General features: G+C 44.1%; 3 protein-coding genes across 4 annotated transcripts; 2 read left to right on the plus strand and 1 right to left on the minus strand.

Annotated features, from left to right (window-relative positions):
• Positions 1-521: 521 nt before the first annotated feature.
• LOC119124814 (proprotein convertase subtilisin/kexin type 5) lies at positions 522-9,561 on the plus strand. Its single transcript, XM_037255105.1, has 16 exons — positions 522-805; positions 1,651-1,857; positions 2,036-2,104; positions 2,190-2,232; positions 3,810-3,955; positions 4,276-4,470; positions 5,303-5,389; positions 5,458-5,656; positions 5,752-5,975; positions 6,140-6,382; positions 6,452-6,697; positions 7,087-7,282; positions 7,354-7,559; positions 7,622-7,722; positions 8,379-8,550; positions 8,621-9,561. Exons 1-16 carry the CDS (start codon positions 544-546, stop codon positions 8,998-9,000), a joined length of 2,976 nt encoding a protein of 991 aa, XP_037111000.1. The 5' UTR covers positions 522-543; the 3' UTR covers positions 9,001-9,561.
• A 46-nt stretch (positions 9,562-9,607) lies between these two features.
• gcnt3 (glucosaminyl (N-acetyl) transferase 3, mucin type) lies at positions 9,608-11,544 on the plus strand. The gene has a single exon (XM_037255106.1). It carries the CDS (start codon positions 9,858-9,860, stop codon positions 11,127-11,129), a length of 1,272 nt encoding a protein of 423 aa, XP_037111001.1. The 5' UTR covers positions 9,608-9,857; the 3' UTR covers positions 11,130-11,544.
• A 643-nt stretch (positions 11,545-12,187) lies between these two features.
• Positions 12,188-18,890, minus strand: bnip2 (BCL2 interacting protein 2). 2 transcript variants are annotated; one of them, XM_037254302.1, is made up of 11 exons: positions 18,183-18,890; positions 16,980-17,075; positions 16,844-16,914; positions 16,285-16,449; positions 15,268-15,450; positions 15,046-15,148; positions 14,851-14,982; positions 14,681-14,767; positions 14,511-14,609; positions 13,885-13,920; positions 12,188-13,143 (listed from the first exon to the last, which is right to left on the minus strand). In XM_037254302.1, the coding sequence occupies exons 1-11, from the start codon at positions 18,536-18,538 to the stop codon at positions 13,086-13,088; spliced, it is 1,386 nt and encodes a 461-aa protein (XP_037110197.1). In that variant the 5' UTR covers positions 18,539-18,890; the 3' UTR covers positions 12,188-13,085. The 2 variants fall into 2 exon arrangements, with proteins under 2 accessions (XP_037110197.1, XP_037110198.1); XM_037254303.1 differs by lacking the exon at positions 13,885-13,920 and having other exon boundaries at positions 18,183-18,888.
• Positions 18,891-21,069: the final 2,179 nt, after the last annotated feature.

Genomic DNA, 21,069 nt, shown 5'->3' on the forward strand with positions numbered 1-21,069 from the left:
GAGAACGTGATAAACCAATTTCTTTGTTCTTGTGCCACCTTTTTTAGGCAAAATCACCCGAGTTTGTTTTAGTTAAGGTATAGGCTACCTCCCTTTAACAATTGTTTTACTCGAGTTGCTATCGGGTTTCGTAAATAAATAAATAGCCACAGCAGGGTAAAGCACAGAATCCCTCTAATTTACATCCGTAAATCTCAACAAACCGGGTGCGACCTAGATTTTACTTTGGAATAAATCTAGGCCAGATTATTACAACACGCGCATAGTAGATTGAATGCATACTTTGGAAATGTTTATCTATCTATCTATCTATCTATCTATCTATCTATCTATCTATCTATCTATCTATCTATCTATCTATCTATCTATCTATCTATCTATCTATCTATCTATCTATCTATCTATCTATCTATCTATCTATCTCTCATTCTCGCTATGCAATCTTCTCCTGCACACTGACAATTTGTCCACTTTCCAGTGAACTGGTCGAGCAAGTTAGGACATGAGTGGGCTGGTGCTGAGTCCGGGTGTTTGACTCGCTGCATGCACGGACGGACACTGCGTCGGTGCGAGTCAGTCGCGGCACAGCTGCCTTCTCTCCACTTTGCAGTCGCCGCAGCCCCAGCTATGAAGTCCCTCGCGTTCGGTGCGATCCCGCTCGTCTTCGTCGCTCTCGTCGGCTGCAGAGCTCCGTCATCCTGCCCGAGAGGACAGTTTGTGCTGAAGAGTCAGTGTGTCCTCTGCCATCCCACCTGCTCCGAGTGTTTAGGTCATGAGCTTTTTGAGTGCACAACCTGTGGAGTGGGTGAGTGAACGGATATCATGCTTGGAACATTGAAAATCATACACTTTCGACTGCGTGATTAAATTTCATATTTTTTTTCCAAATGAATGAATCGTTTTGTCTCGTTTTATTCATTCAATAGAGAATCTAAGTGTTTTTGTATTTGGCATTTAATGGATAGTATTTGTATTAAAAGTGGTTTGTAGTTTAACATTTAACCTTATTAAAACAACCACGGGTGTTTTTTCTAGCAACTCCACTCACAGAGGGACTGTTGACATAGTTAAAAAAAATGTTGGTGTGATCATTTTTCTCCTACTTCTTTGGTGTAATCCGATCGTGTTAGAATGGGCTCTTTGTTAATCCGAGGGAAAGGAGAAAATATCCCCTTTGGCTAGAATTACTTGCACGGTTCACCGGGTTTACCCTCCCTACCACACGCATACATGCACACTTGTGGCATGGGCACACATTTGTGTGTTTTGCAACCACTGTCTGTAACTCAGTGCGCTGTCTTGCAGTATTACACAGCAGCTTTGATGTTGTATTTCAAAGAGCATGAAAAGTCACTCGCCATTGTTTTGGAGCTGTCACGTGTGTGTGTGCGTGCATGTTGGGCGGTGGAGGAGTTTCAAAAAGCAGGTGCAGCTTGCGGCCACTCTGTTCTCCACTTTTACAGATAATAATCAAGGGATGCCTCAAGGGTCACAACCAGGCCCACAATGTTACCAAAATCAGACATGTTTTCGCTAACCCCCCTGCGAGATTAAGAAGCAGTATGTCAAATGGATGCGAGTCAGAAATAGCTCCTTCCTGAAAAAGCAAATGCATTAGAAGCTTTCTTTGTTTTTGTTTTCTTCCTTCAGATGAAAATGGACAGGAACGTTTCCTCCACCAAGGTCGTTGTCGGACGCACTGCCCGCGCGGACTGTATCCTGACAGAGGTCGCTATGCTTGCCTGCCCTGCATAGCCAATTGTGAACTGTGCACAGATGGCAACGTTTGCGCCAAATGTCGCGAACGCTACAAACTCCACAACGGGCTGTGCCAAACGGCACTCGCATGTGATATAGGTAAACAGGACACCAAATCTTTTGCTGTTGATAAATCTGAGAACAAAACAACAGCAAGAACTCTGTGTCAGACGCACTGTTGCTTAAATGTGATACAAAGGACAGAATCCAGATAGAGATAAAATGTAATTGCAGAGAATGTCACAAAATGTCAGATTGATATGGCTCTGTCTTCCAGGACAAGTACAGGATCCCGATACAGGCGATTGTATTGACTGTGAGATGGGCTGCAAAACATGCTCAACAGGTAGTTGTATTCATTTCATCTGTCATTGGTAATCATTCTTTTTTTTTTTTTTTTTTAATTATGATGTATATATATTTTTTAACAGAAGACCCTGAGGTTTGCAGCAGTTGCTCTCAAGGTTACTTCCTGTAAGTTTTTAATCTTCCATTCATTTTATCTGGCAATGAGTGACATTTTCTTCCCGCGCTCACCTTGACGAGATGTAAACATCAGATTATTTGACATTTGATTCAAAAAGTGTTACAGTCAAACAAGATGCTTGAATAAGAATGTGACTTTGGTGTCGATGGAGTTTTACTCTGAGCGGTAAACCGACACTTGGCGTGGATCACAGTTTGGAGAACTCAAACAGACCTCTTATTGTTTGCTTCTGACCCTTTTTCTGGCATTGTATGAGTCAGGTTACATTGAGATTCTGTTACCTGAGCCGGAGTGGCGCTCAGAGGTGGGTTGTGCTTCAAACAAATAAGAGTAGGCGTATGCAAAGAGTGCGAAAAGATTGTTGAATTTCCAACTTGATAGTTGACCAGGCACTCATTTGCTGTTAAAGGGGAATATTTAAAAAAAAAAATCTTTTAAATGCTAACTTTTACACAGCTTGTGAATGTCAACGGAGGTTTTGTTTTTAAAGTGCTCAATTAAAAAAAAAAAAAGTTGAGTTGAGTCCATAACCATATATTTCTCCTTTTGAGGCACTAATGGGAAAATAATGAGTCTGTCTGCAGGAGTAGCCTCACTTTGAAACAAAAAAACAAAAAACCTTGATGGATGTTTGGTATTTATTGACATTTAGCTTCCTCTCTAAGGAAATAAGAATTGACTTCGATAACACTCAGCAGGTTTGCTTCGTATCCTGAAGGTTAACATGATGGTGCATCTGCAGCATGTTTTACTTCACTTCGACATAAATAAAAGAAAAAAGGGAGGGGGTGTTGTTGCTCGGGTAATGTCGGTGTGCCCTGGCGGAATGGAGATTCTAATATTTGCACAGAGGGATCCTCAAACATCCCGCAGTTTCTCAAGTGGTGCGTTTGCGGAGATCTGCGCCAGATGCTATTGTGCGTGACTTGATTGATACTATGTGGCGCCTCCAGCTGTTCCTTCTCAAAAAGCCAATGCATCCCAGCGCCACGGCAACACCACGGAGATTACAGCCTGGGTTCGACTCTCATTAGGGAAGGTGGCAAAAGCCACCCCGTGGATTTGCCGTGTGACATCTTTGGTGCACGTCTTTACTTTTGCAGGACATGTGGCTCATGTTTAATAAGTCACGACGGCCCTCAGGGGACACGGAAGACAGGTTAATGATTCCCCGTGGCTCTGAGCTGCAAATAAATGCTAATTAACTTTCTGTATTAAGAGGAAGGAGAATATGTATGAGGAAAATCTGTCGGCATTGTGTTTTCGTCTGCTGTTGTATGAAGCCATACAACGGCGGCGGGTGTGGTGGATGATTTATCATTCCTCTTGTGTCATTTCAAGGGGCGGGACCCGACTGTATCAACATTCATCTTCTTCTATTGTGACACTTTGAAAGGCCCATTTCAAATGTCACAATAGCTCAACATATTGGCATAAAAAAAAAGCCAAGTTGGGTTTTGTCAATAATTATTAGCCAAGCTGGGTTGTGGTGTATGATTTATTTAGGGTAAATATTGTGATTGGCATTCCACTCGGGTTGTTTATTAACTTTTTCCTTTGACAGTTTCAGGCACCGCTGTCGTAAGCACTGCCCCCAGAGCACGTATGAGGAGCCGGGCAGGGGTGCGTGTCTGCCCTGCCCCATGCCGTGCACAGACTGCACAAGTGATGCACACTGCCTCGCTTGCCAGCCAGATTACTTCCTAAATGGTACCGCGCTTTGATCTTTTCTTTATTATGCTCCCGGGTCAGTAGTTGCACTACGAGTGTTTTTACAGCCAATTTGTGGGAGTCGTTCGTTGGTATGTCGTTTGTCTTCATTTGAATTGCAAATCATGCGCTTGTGTGCAAATGTGCAAATCAAACAAATCAAAGATTCGAAAATATATATAATCTTGGTCTCAATACAAAAACGGGCCTTTTAACAGGGGTGTGTAGACTTTTTCTACCCACTATTTTTCACGTATAGTCCTCAGATTATCTTGAGATGGATCACTTGTCAAGACTTTTTACTTCTCTGCCAATGACAGGAGGCGAATGTGTGAAACAGTGCCCCCAACAAACCTTCAGCGACACCACCGGGTGGCGCTGTGAGCCTTGCCACAGCTCCTGCCAAGCATGCCATGGGCCTCGGTCAACAGACTGTGACCTCTGTCTCTCGGGTAACGCTCCTCTTCACGGGCAGTGCCCTTTGGCAAACTGTCCACTGGGGCACTACTTTGACGGTGAGGCTAATTTGCAATCTTGAATGTGGCTAATTTGTCCAACTCGTGAAGATCAACACTCGCATTTGATGATGACCTGCTGTTTGACAGCTTCATTCGCCGATGCTTGAGCAGAGTGGATGCTTAGAGCTGACACACCTTTGAATCCTCTCAAGGGCCCTTTGGGTTCACGGCACACCTCCGCAAATCGCTACCGCTCAGTCAAGAGGCGATTTAGTGAAGCATTTTCAGAAAGCATGGCGATCTTTGCCACCAGTTATGTCATTTTCAACCGCGCTATTGTTATCACATTTGGCTACAAAGCGAAAAACGTCTCCATTCTAAACAACTGCATGCGGAACAATAAACATATTGTTAAATGTACACTACCGTTCAAAAGTTTGGGGTCACTGAATTGTTTGGGTGACCCCAAACTTTTGAACGGTAGTGTATATATTTATTTAGATAATTATTTATAGATTATATATATAATCTTCTGTGTAAAAAATCTTATAATATATATGTATACTTATATTCATAGATTATATATAATCTTATACAAATATAAGATATAATTTATAATATTTAATTCATAGTATTTTATTATAATAATATTTGCACTACCGTTCAAAGGTTTGGGGTCACCCAAACAATTTTGTGACCCCAAACTTTTGAACGGTAGTGTATACTTCTTTGAAATTGTTGAAGCGTTCATGAATCATCTTGAGTGAGCAAAATTTTATTTGTTTGTCAATCAAAATGTACTCAGGCAAGCATTTTATTCTTTAGTGCTGCAATAATATCACAGCCTGCTTTCAGGTGATTCGTGTGTGTGTGTGTGTTTTCATTCTAGCCGAGTCCAGTAAATGTCACACATGTGATGTCTCCTGCAAGACCTGCTTCGGCCCACGGGCGCTGGATTGCTCTTCGTGTTTTAAAGGTACAAATACCTCCAGCCGCCCAGTCAAATTCACGCATGAAACAACTCACTGCATTGTGATGTCACAGACTATTTCCTGGACCAGGAAAGTTCTTGCGTGATGCAGTGTCCCCCCGGCTCCTACGCTAACTCGGCCACTCAGCTGTGCGAAAACTGCTCGCCAAACTGCGAGGCCTGCGTGGGCTCGAGCGATAACTGCGTCGACTGTTCCAAAGGCGGCTTGAAGCTTTTTCTCCACCGGGGGAGGTGCTGGTCAAATTGCCCGGAGTAAGCTGCACTTTGATCATTCGCACAAATGGCAATTCCTGTAGTCGTTGTGTGTGAATGCTGAGAAATGCATCAATGCAATCGATTGTTTGCAGAGGTTACTGGGAGACAGCAGAGGGATGGTGCAGCGCCTGCGACGATTCCTGCCTGACATGTGAAGGGGCCAGTACAAAGTGTCTGGCGTGTGCAGACGGCCTCTACTTGGAGGGCGGCGTGTGCGGCCTCAACTGTTCGCTGGGCGCTTACCCTGCAGATGACGCCACCTGCAGGCGCTGCCCCCCTCATTGCGATATTTGCTCAGATGACAGGACCTGCTTCAGTGAGTAGACATTTTTGAGTTGTTTTCTGTATATCTTATTTTAAATATGTTATCTATTTTTTTCAAATATTATATTTTGCATATATTTTATATTCAATAATTTAGATGATAAATATTTTAAATATTTCAGAAAAGGCTACCGTTGCTTTTCCATATCCCTCCAGAGTGCAGCTTCTTGTATCTGATGCTGAACGGCGCCTGTAAGGCCAATTGTCCCACGGGCTACTACGAGGACATGGAGGAGGGGCGTTGCGGTCTGTGCCACCCGACCTGTGCCAGCTGTTCTGGGCCTTTGGCGGATGACTGCGAGACCTGCTCCACGTTCAGTCCCAAACTTTATAAGGGCGCATGCTCAAAAGAGTGCCCGACTGGCACCTACTATGAAGCTGCAGCCACGGAGTGCCAAGGTGAAATGAACACCGCAAATCCAAAACTATGCTCGCATAGTTTCCTGAGCGTGTTTGTCGGATGCGCAGAGTGCCACCAGACGTGTGTGAGCTGCTCCGGTCCGGACCCCGACCAGTGCACCCAATGTGAACGAGGCCTGGTCCTGGATCCCAACACTTTGCTGTGCGGCGTAACCGGTGATAGCGACTGCCCGCCGAGGACCTTCCTGCACGACGACCAGTTCACCTGTATGGGCTGCCACCGCCACTGCTACTCCTGCGAGGGGCTCGGCAGAGATGAATGCCTGACGTGCGCTGTCCCCCGATACCTGCACAGTGAGTTTCCATTGGTGTTCATCTCTTCTCATCAGAAGTGCTTTAAAGCACATCATCTTTTACTGACATATTGGACATCCATACATATTGAAGACACATTTTGAGAAATGGGCGGATAACAACAGATTTATTTATTTTATTTAAAAAAAAAAAGTAGTTTAATTTTTTATTTTCTACTTTTCTATTTTATACTATAGGTGGGCCAATCCGACTCATTAAAAAGTCAATTTTGCGTCGTAAAATATATCATAAATAAATGTGCAAAGTATATCAAGCGGTGCAATAATGTGATTGTTTCATGGCCACAATAAAAAAATAGAAAGGGACAATGTCATTGATTGTCCTTGAGAGGAGAATAAAGCGAGGCGTGTCCGCGGGTTGTTTTACAGACAGGACCTGCGTGAGCGAATGTCCTGTCGGTACGTACACCAGCGCGCAGGAGGCGGACGGAACCCAGCTGGGCTTGTGTTTGCCGTGCGATCACGTGTGCGCCACCTGCACGGGGTCCTCGCCCAGAGACTGCCTCACGTGTTCCCCGAGAACCCTGCGCCTCCTTCATCTCTGTGTCCGCCATTGTCCCACAGGGTACCAGGCCCGACGGCAACTCGAAGATTGACTTTGTATCGAGACATCATCTCTTGTTCCTCTTCCTGCAGGTACTACCAAGCGGGCTCCCGTTGTGAGAAATGCCACCACTCGTGTGAGATGTGCTCAGGTCCCGGGCCCGAATCCTGCCGGGCCTGCCTGCCTCCCCTCCTGGAGGTGCGAGGCACCAAGCTGTGCGTGGAGCGCTGCTCACAGCGTTTCTACCGACTGGACGACGTGTGCCTGCAGTGCCACATCAGTTGCCACACCTGCGCAGGTGACCGTCAAGCGACAACAAACGCCACCATTTTCTTAGCAAACAATGTTTGTTCTTGGCAGACGCCTCACCTCAGAGCTGTGTGACGTGCGACAATGGCAGCACGCTAAAGGACAAAGTCTGCTATCCACGCTGCGAGGAGGGGAAATACTTCACTGAAAAGGTTTGCAGCAAACACAATGTTGTTTAAACACGGACGGTTTTATGGCACGATATTGTCGTCGTTCCTCATCTGTGTTTGATTACCGGCTAATTTGTTCCTGCTTGCAACTCAAAACTCAAATGAACTTTCCCGATTGAAATGAATAGAAACACCATTCATCTATCCAAAGATTTATCAAAAATTCTTTCGTAGGACTGGGGGGAAAAAAAATCAGCAAACAAATTGGTTGACAGAAAAATGTCCGCCTTGAAACGAATACAGTGATCCCTCGCTACTTCGCGTTTCGTTTATCGCGGCTTCACTACATCGCGGATTTTTTTTCAAAATTCAAAAACATTTAAAAGTCAAAATAAAACTTCTAAATTGAGGAAACATGCGTCTAACCTTTAGGACAATGCAGTATTGCTCCAAATGTTCGTTTACATTACTTTAGAAGTCCGTTTTCGCGTGTTAGCACGATCGCGAATTAGCATCTTTCCGCTAACTCGTTAGCCTGCCCAGTACTTCTTGTTGGTGACCGTACTTTGCGGATTTCACTAATCGCGGGTGGTTTTTGGAACCAATTATCCGCGATAAACGAGGGATCACTGCATATGCTAATTAGAAAGCACGTTTGGAATTAAAAAGGACCTTTTCTGCAATGGCTGCCGCTGTAGGCCACCTGCGCGGGATGCGACAGCTCGTGCAAGCATTGCAGCGGGCCCAGACCTGACCACTGCCTAACTTGTCACCGAGATTCCGGCCTTCACGCCGTGGAGAGCCGCTGTGCCCGCTGCTGCCAGGCGGGGGGGAACCGCACAGATTGCTGCGTCTGCGACAGCCGCTCAGGTTCACTACACACACTTTGTGATATCACTCTCGAGTGTGCGTTTTGATCGGGTCGCTTACTTTTTGGTAGGTCTGTGCGTGGAGGCCCCCGAACCCAAGTCAATGGACGAGCCGGTAACGGACAACAACATGTCTTCGAGCGTCCTCAATCACGCGTCGACCGCCGCCGCTCCTGTCGCCCTGCTGGCCGCGCTCGCTTTGGCTCTGCTCGCCCTCGCCTTGTTGAAGGCCCGAACCGGGAGGAGGCTTTGCTGGAAGCGGAGTTACGAGAGACTGAGCGGCGGCCCCAACATGCCTCACGGCGTCCCCGAACCGGACAGCGGCGACGAGGTGGACGTGGTGTACACCAGTCGAGGCGGCTCCGTGTACCGTCGTTACAGTTTTATCCACGAGCATGATGCCAACGCGGATCAGAATGTAGATGAGAGTACTTGTCTCAACCAGTCCTAGTAAAGACCCACCAAAAACCATTTAGGACAATGGTCGCATGGACCTGCAAAAATATGACATAAAAACACTGTAATGTGTATACCTGGCCACTAGTTGGCGATGTCACTTTGTGTTGTTTGAATGACGCTCAAGCAGAGGGAAAGTAATTGTGACATTTTGTATTTGTTTGTTGCGCTTTAAGTTATCTTGTTAATATTAGGTGGTCTAGTGCAGTTTCGCAACTTTCATTTTATATTAGAAAAATGATTTGCTGATATCTAAGAGAAGCATATTTCTTTTTAATGATATCCGTCAAGACAGAGCGGCTCAATGCTTGAATGAGTACATGATCGTTTTTCCGCACATCGCTACCTAACAACAATTCACAAGCAAAGCAAGAAACCAATATAATCGTTTCCAATTGATTAAAGATGTTTTTGAGCGGGGGAATTTGACTTTCTCGTACAAAGTGCCTGCATTTTGATACTGTCATGGAACTTGTTAGTGAAGGCATATGGGAGTAAAACATTGACACGGGAGTAAAACGTTGACACCCAAGGGAATAAAAAGTGACTTTTCTTTCCGATGTATTGCTGTCAGTGAACTGTCGTGAACAGAAACCACCGTAACAGACATCGCAAAGCAACCGCGGACGAATCGTGACAGCTCCGGTGAATACTCGCTGGTGGGATGTACGGGTCAAAATCATCACAAGTCTAATGAGTAGTAAAGGTAGTTGTTACACATTAACAGTTTCAAGGTGGTTACTTTCCTTGTGTCAACTGTGAGATAACCGATCGGTCGTAGAAGTTTCTTGTCAGGTGATAAATACATCGTGGCCTCTCCCAAAGGTTTTTCGATTGGAAAGGCTAGCGGCAATGAAGATTTCCAACAAGAAAAGGATTTTGGCCAAGTTCTTAAAAGGCCGATGGCTTCCGAGGATCTTTTCCTTCATCCTTTTGGGTTTGTTTGTTTCGCTCGTCCGATGGAAAACGGACCCTGATCCGACCATACCGCAGCAAATCAAGACTGACCTGCCCGCCTGCTCTGCGATCATCACGGGAGACGTGGCGGGTCGCGAAAACGACTTACAAGTCCTTTTATCGTCCAGGAGGAGGCAAGTTCTGCTATCTGAGGACTTCTACCTGAACGCGACCCAAGATTGTCAAGCTTATATAACACGGAGAGGCTTCTTTATGGTTCCTCTGAGTGAAGAAGAGAAGGATTTTCCCATCGCATACTCAATGGTGATCCACGGACAGATTGAAATGTTCGAGCGGCTCCTGCGTGCCATTTACATGCCTCAGAACATCTACTGCGTGCACGTGGACCGAAAATCCACAGCGGACTTCCATAAAGCCGTGGAAGCCATCGTCTCCTGCTTTGAGAATGTCTTCATAGCTAAGAAATTAGAAAATGTGGTTTACGCCTCATGGTCGCGAGTACAGGCCGATTTGAACTGCATGGAAGGTTTATTGGGATCCCGCGTTCGGTGGAGGTACCTGCTGAACACGTGCGGGACGGACTTTCCAATTAAGACCAATAGAGAGATGGTGCAAGCTTTGAAGCTCCTCAATGGGAGGAACAGCATGGAAACAGAAGCCACGAATGACTACAAGAAGCAACGTTGGCAGTATCACTGTAACATCACCGACTCCATCGTCAGAACCAACGTGAAGAAAAGCCCACCTCCCATTCAGAGTCCAATGTTCACTGGGAATGCGTACTTTGTGGTCAGTAGGGCCTTTGTGGAACACGTGATGCAGGACCTGGAAGTTCACGCGTTACTGGAGTGGGAGAAGGACACGTACAGCCCCGACGAGCATTTGTGGGCTACCTTGCAGCGAATGCCCTCCGTGCCCGGATCGATGCCCGCAAACGTCAAATACGACACGTCGGACATGCATGCCATAGCCCGCGCGGTCAAATGGAGTTATTTGTCAGGGGATGTGAGGGAAGGGGCTCCGTATGAGCCGTGCAGAGGGGAGATTAGAAGAGCGGTTTGCGTGTATGGAGCCGGAGACCTGGCGTGGATCCTAAGACAACATCACCTCCTCGCTAATAAGTTTGATCCAATGGTGGACGACATTGCTATTAGATGCTTGGAGTCTATTTTGTATTTTAAAGCTTTAGGTTATGTAGTTCAGTAAGTATTTGGCATCATTTGAAATTGAGTTCACCACTATCATCGTTCATTTCAGTTTCGCAGTCCTATTTTGCGGATTAATTTGAGACCGTTTTGTTCTGTTTATTTATTTGGTGTGTAATTGGACTGTTGGTCGATAGACTGTGTTAATCTGAAAGTGAGTCAAAACAGTATTTCAAGATCAGTCTAGTTTTCTATTTTTGCTAATGATTAGTGAATGTGAAATCCTCGCAAATTCAGATTTTTTTTTTACACCTACAGAGAGCAATGGCTACAGGATTATTTTGTAACGTACGTTCATTATTATTATTATGAACGTATATTGTGATATGTTAAATTTGTTAGTTTGAAATGAATGAGATTCTCTTCCTGTTATCACATAGAAGGATCATCAATGCGACACGAAATTTTGTGTTATTTGCTCTTGGGCTTTTTTAATATCCATCCATCCATCCATCCATTTTCTGAACCGCTTAGTCCCCACGGGGGTCGCGGGAGTGCTGGAGCCTATCCCAGCCGTCATCGGGCAGTAGGCGGGGGACACCCTGAACCGGTCGCCAGCCAATCACAGGGCACACAGAGACAAACAACCATTTGCACTCGCACTCACACCTAGGGACAATTTGGAGTCTTCAATCGGCCTACCAAGCATGTCTTTGGGATGTGGGAGGAAACCGGAGTGCCCGGAGAAAACCCACGCGGGCCCGGGGAGAACATGCAAACTCCACACAGGGAGGGCCGGAGGTGGAATCGAACCCGCACCCTCCTAACTGTGAGGCGGACGTGCTACCCAGTGCGCCACCGAGCCGCCTGCTTTTTTAATATGTTACATAAAATTAAGACTAAGGGGAGGGTTATGTCCAACATCAATCTAATTTGCTGGTTCATCAGTAGGTGAAATAATTCAAGCAATTAATCAAAGCAAATGTACTTCATATCTATATAATAACCACATGGAGGCTCTAGTTTTTGTCTCTGACCATTTAGTTTAATGGGTTTAGTAATATGTGTACAGTGCATCTCATTAGTTAGATTACACAATCAGTGGCTTTTTTTTTTTCCTCATATTTAATTAACGTCCATGGAATAAACCGTTACATTGTAAGATACACCCACGAACATTATCCCCAGGTTTTCTCAGAAAATATTACATGGACCATTCTGAAAACACAGGCAGTCATGTGACCCATTTTCTATGTAAAGCCTTGTTTTTTTTGTTTTTTTTTATTGTCAATGCTGTACAGTCATTTATGGATTACAGTGCCGCCTAGTGGTCAAATTGAAAATTACCTATGTGCTATGTTCTTATGTCAACGGCACGGTTTGGCAATTTATGTAAATAGAAAAATAAAAGTTTTGATCAATGGCATAGAGAAAGTGGTGTTCAGACCCACAGAAGTTGCATTCTTGTTGGCCGGGAAAGTGAGGGGGGGGGGGGGGGGTCTTTTCCCAGTTGAATCAAAATGTGCAAAAAGCCTGTAAGGGAGTTGGGTAGGGTCAGAGACCTAAAATGCACTTTTAAAATCAGAGCAACAATAAAAATATATTACTTTCTTTCATTTTGTCACCTCTTTTTGAATATAAATATATATTTCAACGTAATAAAGCAGTACATGCAGCAATCGTTGATTCAAATGTAACAGAGTGCCTTAAATAGAGAGTAGATACAACAGTAAGTAGAGAAAACCGTTTGGACATGGTATGGCGGCAGTAAATTAAAACAAAACAAGTCATATAAACCTCTTAGACAGCACGAAAGGGGAGGGAGGGCAAGCTGCTTAAAGTCAGGTAACTCGTAAAATGTTCCACAATGTTAAGAGGCAGCATCGCTTCAACAAGGCACTTTTCCCGATGCAAAACTTTTCCAGTCACATCACCCCAAAACACAAACACGCACAAACAAAGAGTGGCAGCGATTCCAACATTCTTCATCGTCCTCTTCCTCGGCATTTTGGCAGGATCACTCGGGAAGGGCGGCGGCGGCCATCTCCACTTTGCCCTGCGCTTCCTGGTCGATCCTGCGCATACAGAACAGACAGTGACTGTAACAGGCAGAAAAAGCAAAATAATGCATTGTTCGGTCTTTCCTGTTCTGTGCAAGCTTTTTGTCCGTTTTTGGTTGTTGACTGTCAAATTGCCTGTTTTCACTCATTTTTTTCCCCCCTCATGTTCATCAGGAGTGTGCAACATTTTCGGTCAAGTTGGGTTTCAAAATGAGTGTACGTGATGTCCTCAAACATCCCTTCCAACCAAAATCAAATTAAAAAAAACAAAACAAATGAGGAGCCTTCACGGCAAAACTGTGCAGATGAAATCAACGTGCGCATGTAAGCAAGAATGAGGCTTGTGACCGTTAGGTTTTGCGGTGAGTCATGCAAACAAGTTGTGAGGCCTCCACTCAGTGCACCATGTGAGCGCCCAGTTACCGTGTAACCACGGTGACCGTGTCCAACTACTTCTTGGTGACTACACCCGCTTCCATTAGGCCAACAAGGTCGAACCCACCAAATATTAAATAAAAAAAAGTCCCATTGTAAACTTTTCAATGAAAACAAACACACACACAAACCTCTTGGTAGTGCCACAGAGATGTTTGGAATAAAACACATTTTCATAGTGATGAACGACACATGTTATTGGTTTGAGATACAAAACGAAATTATTCCATTAATTATGGGGGGGGGGGTGCTGGGGGTGCAACTTATCGTTGTTAGTTTTTGTGAAAGGCAACCAAGTCCGAGTTGAAAAACACGTGATACCTTTTACAGCTTTTCTTATTTTTTTCTTCGTCAAACCTTTGGAAGGGGAAGGGAAATGACGATTTAGGAGGATAGAGGGGGAAAAAAAAAAGACAACAACCATACATTGAAATTAGCAAATGTATTTGATCAAAATTGTTGCAACGATCGTAAGGCATAAAACAAGACTACAGTTTTGGCAGTATTTGTCAATACTGCGTCCCGATACTTGAAAAAGCCTTTACATTTTGTGATTTGTGTTTGATCATCATTACTGAGGAAACCAAAATAAAAATTTGATGCTTTATGTAGCTTTATTCAAACAAATTGAGTTTTCAATGCGGAGATTTTGGAATATGCGGTCCACTTATAGTGTCCTTACAAACCCCAAATATAAAAAAAGTGGTTCTTGTGTATTCACAATCACCTGATCGACTTTGGCTAAAACCATTTTCCGGAAAGGCAACCTCTCGACCACAACTGATTCCCACTCACTAATAATGTTATATAAATATGCCGATATTGCGTCTGTAAAAGTATTCGATTTTCACGGTGGGTCAAAGAATATCTTGCTTGAGACAGGGAAACAGCGCATGGCTTGTTTCAAACACGGAGGAGGAAAAGGAAGAATATGTGCGAGTACTTACAGCTTGATACACTCTGGAATGGACACGTACTCCATCGGGACTAGCGCCGCGAGCTCTGTCAGGCTGTAGACAAACTGGAGTTTTTGACTAAATTTGGAGCTGTCAAAATAAGAAAATGAAGTTAAAGCATTTTCCAAAAGAGGTGCGCTTTTGTCAACATTTGCCGTTACCTAATAAAAGGTCTTGTGAGTGCCAGCAGGGTGCGAATGAACCAAGAGGGATGGACGATGATCAAAGATTTTAAATTCTTCCTTAACCTGCAACACAGGAATGGAGGGAGGCCATACTGAAAATGTTTTTTTTTTTTTTTTTTTTTCTTTTTAATTAAAGTGCCACTTACCTTCTATCGATCTGCTGATAACATTTCCGGAGCCAGCCGACGGCTGGCATTTTTTTCCGCGACGTGGCCCCGTTAAGATACACAATCATATAGTTCTCGGCCACCAGGAGCTCCAGCGTGCCGATGACGTACCTGCGAGCGTTTTCGTACCGTGAGCGACGACGCTCGGAAAATGTTTGCAAACAAAATACTCACTTGAACAAATTGTCCATGATGTATCTGTAATTTGGCTGACTGCTCTCGGGCATGAAGCACACGGCGAACACAATGATGGCATTCAAGCCATCGCCGTAGTAACCTGAAGAGGAAAAACATGTCAATTCTCAGGAATCTCAATTTGGGTTTGAGCTGGAATCGATCCCGGCTGACTTGGGGCACGGCTCAAGCGACTTGTGGTGGAATATGACCCACACTGACCTCCGTGGCTAATAACGCGCTTGTAAGGATCAATGGCCGTCATGTCCACTCGGTGGTCCTGGTCTCCGATGCGAAACACCCTCCAGCGCCGGCCCTCGTCCCTCTCCTCCGAGGCCGAGAACTGATGGACCGACTCCACGCCCTTTTCTAGTAGCTCGGTAGTTTTGGGCTTGGGGAGATCATCTGAGAGGAAAGTAGGTGGCATCGGGTGGTTAGCGCGCGTTTCGTATTCCCTCGAGGTTGGAATAAATCATCATTTGATCGCTAGACTAATCAATCGGGATCGCCAAGGTGCATCTGAATTGCAAAACAAATCTCTCCCGTTTGATTTTTTTTGACATGAATGTGTGGATGATCCTTGCAAGTCACAGTGAAAAATGAAAGTGGTGGGGAAAGCAAAGAATCAATGACGTGGAGAATCACGGTGAAACGATTTACGGACATCACAGATATTACACCGGCTCCGCAGGATGCTTTCAAACCTCCAGAATGACTTTCCGAAAAGTCAGGCTGTTGTATACCTTGCACGTCTGAATTACTATAAAAACAATTGACAATATTTAGGATGAAATGTATACATGCATTACATGGACTTCTTCAAATGCAATTGGAAGAAAGGCAAAGTCATGCACCAAAAAAATTCAACGAAAGGGGGCATGATTTTTTTTTTTTGGGAGAGAAAAGTGATGACACAACATAATCTGAACAGCAAGGTTTGATTGACCATAAATTGGTGGGATCTGGGGACTCTCCGAGGAACCTTACCACGAGCGAGAAACCTGTCGCTGGCCTGTGGCCTGTTTCAAGGCCGGCAATGGAAACAATCCTTCCACGTGAAAAAGCGGAAGGCAGCAGTGTGGAAAGACAAAAACAACACAGCATATTTTAACTCCACTTTAGTTCCCTACTGAACCAAAGGTGGGGAACCAATGACGAAAAAATACGGACAGAATAAAAGAGGGCGACAAAGTTGACCGAGCAGCGCATTGGAAATAGTGAAGTCAAAGGTCCGTTTACCTTCCCATTCAAACTCATTACTGTTGTCGGAAGGCGTCTCCATGCCGTCCAAGTCCAGCTCCGTACTTTCATCCAACTCATCGGAAAGAATGGAACCGTCGCTGCGGTCGAGTGTGAGGCTGATATCAGGAGCCGCCAGCTTCTTTTTCTTCTTCCCGTGGTTCACTAGATAGCCGGTGGTAAGAAACGCGGAGAATAATGAGCATGATCAAGTCTGTAAGGAATTCTTGAGAACAGGAAGTAAAACATTTCTTAGGCCCATCCAAAGTTCACCGAGTTTAATGAACACAATTGACATTTTGATGAGTTCCTTTTTCTTTGTGTCATTGTCCACACCCACAACTCAGAACACGCTGTGGCGACACAATTAAGTAGCGCTTTAATAATCAATTGGGAGCCCAAAAAATTGAATTATAATCCAGACAACATTGCATTAAAAAAATTGAGCATCACGAAACATTTCTTATAATCTCTTGTATTGGCTCTCAATAAATGCTGCAGGAATGTGCAGCTTCCTGTTCTTTCATTATGTGGTGCAGCAACAAAAGCTTTTGTTTACCTGGATCGCCCTCTTCAGACACTCCTGCAAACAACTCCTCTTCAAGCTCCTCCTCCTCCTCAGGTAGAGGCCTAACGGGCAGAATGTAATCGCTTAAGTATTTTTTCCGGCTGTGTGTGGGCGCTCGTAATACTACCGTGGAAAGTCCTCGTCCTGCCACTCTTCCTTAAGCTCGACTCCCTCCATCCTTAATCGAGCCTCTGTCGTGGCAACCGATTCCTGGCGCTCCAGGCTGGGGAAGAAAACATACAAGAACAAATGAAACATTGCTCACCGCAATGTCACCGTTAAAACGCAAATATGTTCAATACGAGCAAAGACCGAGAAGCCATTTTAGTTTACTTCACGCTGTGTGTACAGAAAAAGCAGAAATTGTTGATAGTGTAATCAACACCTCACACACTGACATAACCAGATATAAAATCGAGAACTGCGAGGCCTCGATTAACCGTAATTGTGAGTTGCAGCCCATAATTATGATATTGCGAAATATGGCAGAGACTCACGACGAGCCTTGATGAGATCTTGTTGCAGACAGCTTCGCGATGATTTCAGATTCATTTCAGATCAGAAATGGAGCCATCATAATACTGCCGGGTACATGATACGCTATCGTTCCCTAATCTTTGCACAATCATGAAGTCTCTCCAACTGTTACAGTTTTCTCCTTGCCACCTAATCAGATCATTGAAAAGCTTTCATGCTGGTGTTTAAGGCTCAGTTCTGTGAAACCACAATCCCTTTCGCTAATGCTGATCATCTGTACGTTTGCGACACAGTGCTGCCTTTGATGCAATAATCGCATCCATGACTGCCACTTGCGAAGCCAGACGCACAAGCATGCCGGGCATTCGCTAATGGACAATACTGAGCGTATTTATGCTTAGCTTGGAGTGCTTATGGTTACACAAGAATGTGTACTGGAAAATGAGGTCCATGAGAGGACGGGCGGGTTGTGATGATGTTTTAGTTGAGCACAGATCACTCACTTTTAAATGGGTGTCGTTGAAATGAGTCAACTTCAATGCTGATAGAGCTCTTACTGAGCAGTTTAAATCAAAGTTGTCAAAGTCTTTGTCTGTATGGCTGCCATTTAAAAGGAATCGCAGCACAATTACTGTAGCCAAGGTATGCGCAATTTACGGCTTGTCAAACTGCATTTTGATTCCGGAACATAACATGGAAAAGAAAAAAAAAACACTCCATTGCAAGCAACACTAAGTCAAAAATAAGTGTCACGATCACACCATTAATGCCCAAGTGCACTGGTAAAACTATTTAGACAGCTTTTGTATTCATTAGCAGATTGTGCGTGTTAGCTGTACACGTCACAAAATACCTTCCACTGGGTCCATCTGCAGAGCACGGCTGAGGAAGGTTCACCGGAACACCAAGGTTGTGTTCATTATCTGGGATCGTCCTTTCCTGCGGACTGCTGCTTGTTTTGGTTGAACTCTCTTCAAGTGCCTCCTCGCCATTTTCCACTGTGGACGCCGTGCTGTGCTGGAGCTCGTCCAGCTCCTCCTCGTCCACTTCTCCCGACACCCCAGAAGACGAAGGACTGGACGTGGGTCTGTTCCCAAGACTCTTTTGAGTCTGCCTGGCTGTGCCAAAATCTGGGCGACTATTGCTCAAGTTTGTGTCACTCACACCCTTAATAAAAGTCGCCTCGCTTTCTATCTCATCTGAAGCCATGACGTCCGCCTACCACCACCCGGTGCTACGGTGCGAGAAGAAACACCGGTTTGTTGCGTAATATCGCTCAAGCAGACCCCCGAATGTGACACAACTCCTTCAGAAGTTGAAATGTTAGCGTGATAGCTTTAGCAACCGGAGTAGCTCGCTTCGTTGTCGATGACAACAAGATACAAACTCACTACATATCTTCTTAAATCAACAATGGCGAACGTCGTATCGGGTGCAGAAATGGTTGCCCGAACCTCTCGATGACCCACCGAAAGATTTCATGGAAGGAGTTCTAGCTTTTCTCAGGCTACAGTGTGCCGTGAGTCAGCCCGCACAGCCAGTTTCCTTCCTTGCTCCCTTCCTTCCTTCCCCTCCAAGCCACCAAGCGTACGTAACGTAAGTAATGACGTACTGTCGACGCAGATGACGTAATGTGACCGCGAAAAATAAATGGCAGCTTCTCCGTCGCTGGTGGGTATTGGTCGCGTCTATCGAAATGCCACGTCACAATTTACAACTGTTACGTTTGGTTTAACCAACCCTAAATTATTAGCAAATTGGTATCAACATTTCTAGCCAAACTATAACAGCGACCAGTGAACGTTGATTTGTAGCGCTAGGTGTTCACCACCCCCTTAAAATGCCACACCTGCATTTTGCCACACCCGTCATTTATCAACAAGACTTAACTGGCAGTTGGTTTGCAAATTTACTAGTAGCGTGCCAACAAACATTACTAGCTGTTTGCTAACATTACTAACAGGGGGAGCTAGCCGTAACCAACTTTAATGGCGGGGATGACCGCAAGCTGAAGCCGCTGTCCATTGCTTTTGAAGGTTGGTAAAAACTCTCGACTGTCAACAAAATACCGCGATATTGTGTTACTGCTAAATTATTACATGATGAAGTGACCCTTGAAAAAAATCTTAACGGAAAAATAAATTATACTACCACTAGGTACTGCAGATATTAATATGTAATGTACTGTAAATAAACCGTGATTAGTTTCCCCTGGCGGCTTTGAATGAAATATCTAATCACTTACTGGCATTACGTTTGAGCTTTCAGTGATTCATATATTTAAATAACAGATGTTGAGTTACCTTATTTCAATTTGCAATCGTGATTAGTTATCAGTTCATGTCCCCAGGTGTGGTTCAGTTTTGTTCTGAGTCAATGGCTAACGTTTTCCTCTAGGTGGCGGCAGATACACACTTAAACGCAGACGTCTTGCCTTTGGATTTGCATTTGACAGAAACATTTTTAAATATATCTTAGAATCTAACCTTTTCTGGGGACTACTTTGTAAATGACGTGATTTCAATGTCATGCCTTTGAAATATTATACCACCGGATCTCATGTGTTTCACGCAATGCACATTCCAGGTTAATTCCTGGTTTCAGCGTGTGCATGGGATCATCCGGTGTAATTTCTAATTAGCACGTTGCTATTTACCCTGTTGGATCATTAGGCCTCATCACAAAAGGATAATCCAGTCAAATTTCAAGTTTATGCTTCTCATCCGCTGTGGTGCTGCTTGCTAATGAGTCGTGGCACAATTACCTTGCAAATGAAGACAAATGTTTCCACTTTATCTCGGATAAATCTTTTTGTCAGGCTGTAGCCATGACACATGGAGCACTCAACATATCATTTGCTCATACATTCTTGGATAAGAGGGTATTTTTTTAGCATGCCATGATCTTATTTTTTTCATAATCAGTCAACATGATGCTTGCCCTCTTTCTTCTTTCATGTTTATTCAACTACAAAGGGTACCAGGCCACTTTTTTTGGACAAATGAATCTTTATGACCATAATAAATAGTACAATATTTGAAAAACAACTGACAAATGAGAATATAATAATTTATCAGTAATATACCTTAAAGGTTGTACAAATGTGATGCTGCCGCATGAGGGTACCAATGTGAAAAATTTGATAATGATCATAGAACTAAAAATGGAATTTGCCTATAGGAAAAGGTCTGATTGCTAAAGAATATGTAATTGTATTCATCATCACTATCAATAATAATAGTAATAATAATGTTTCTGTATTTTCAATGTAATGTAATTGTTGCTGTATTTACAACTCCTTATTTACTCATCTACAGAGTCGACCAGGCATCTTTTGGGAAAACAATCTCTTTGTGCCAGCATCCTCTTGACTGCCCACTGCACCAATTTCTGCTTTCAAGACGTCATGTCAGACAAAAGGTAATTTCAGCCACCAAAGCGCACCACCTGTTTTTTTCTTTCTTTAAGGTGACAAAAGGAAATGTCTATTTGTGGTGCAGCATTTATTTATTCATGTGAATGATCGAGCAAGATATTCATTTGGGCATGGTGCCTATTAAAGGGAGGCCACTATTTGAGGAATGATATTATGTCTAGCAAAATAATGATAATAATAATAAATGATTGCCACATAGAATCATCCACTTTTAATATTGCTCCTATCCTTATTCATTAAAAATGCACTTAATTGCAAGAGAGAGCTTCTTGCTGCACATGTGACTTCGCTTAAGTGTTCCAGT

This window comes from Syngnathus acus, chromosome 6 (assembly GCF_901709675.1).
Source record: "Syngnathus acus chromosome 6, fSynAcu1.2, whole genome shotgun sequence".
In the NCBI taxonomy this organism is placed as follows: domain Eukaryota; kingdom Metazoa; phylum Chordata; class Actinopteri; order Syngnathiformes; family Syngnathidae; genus Syngnathus; species Syngnathus acus.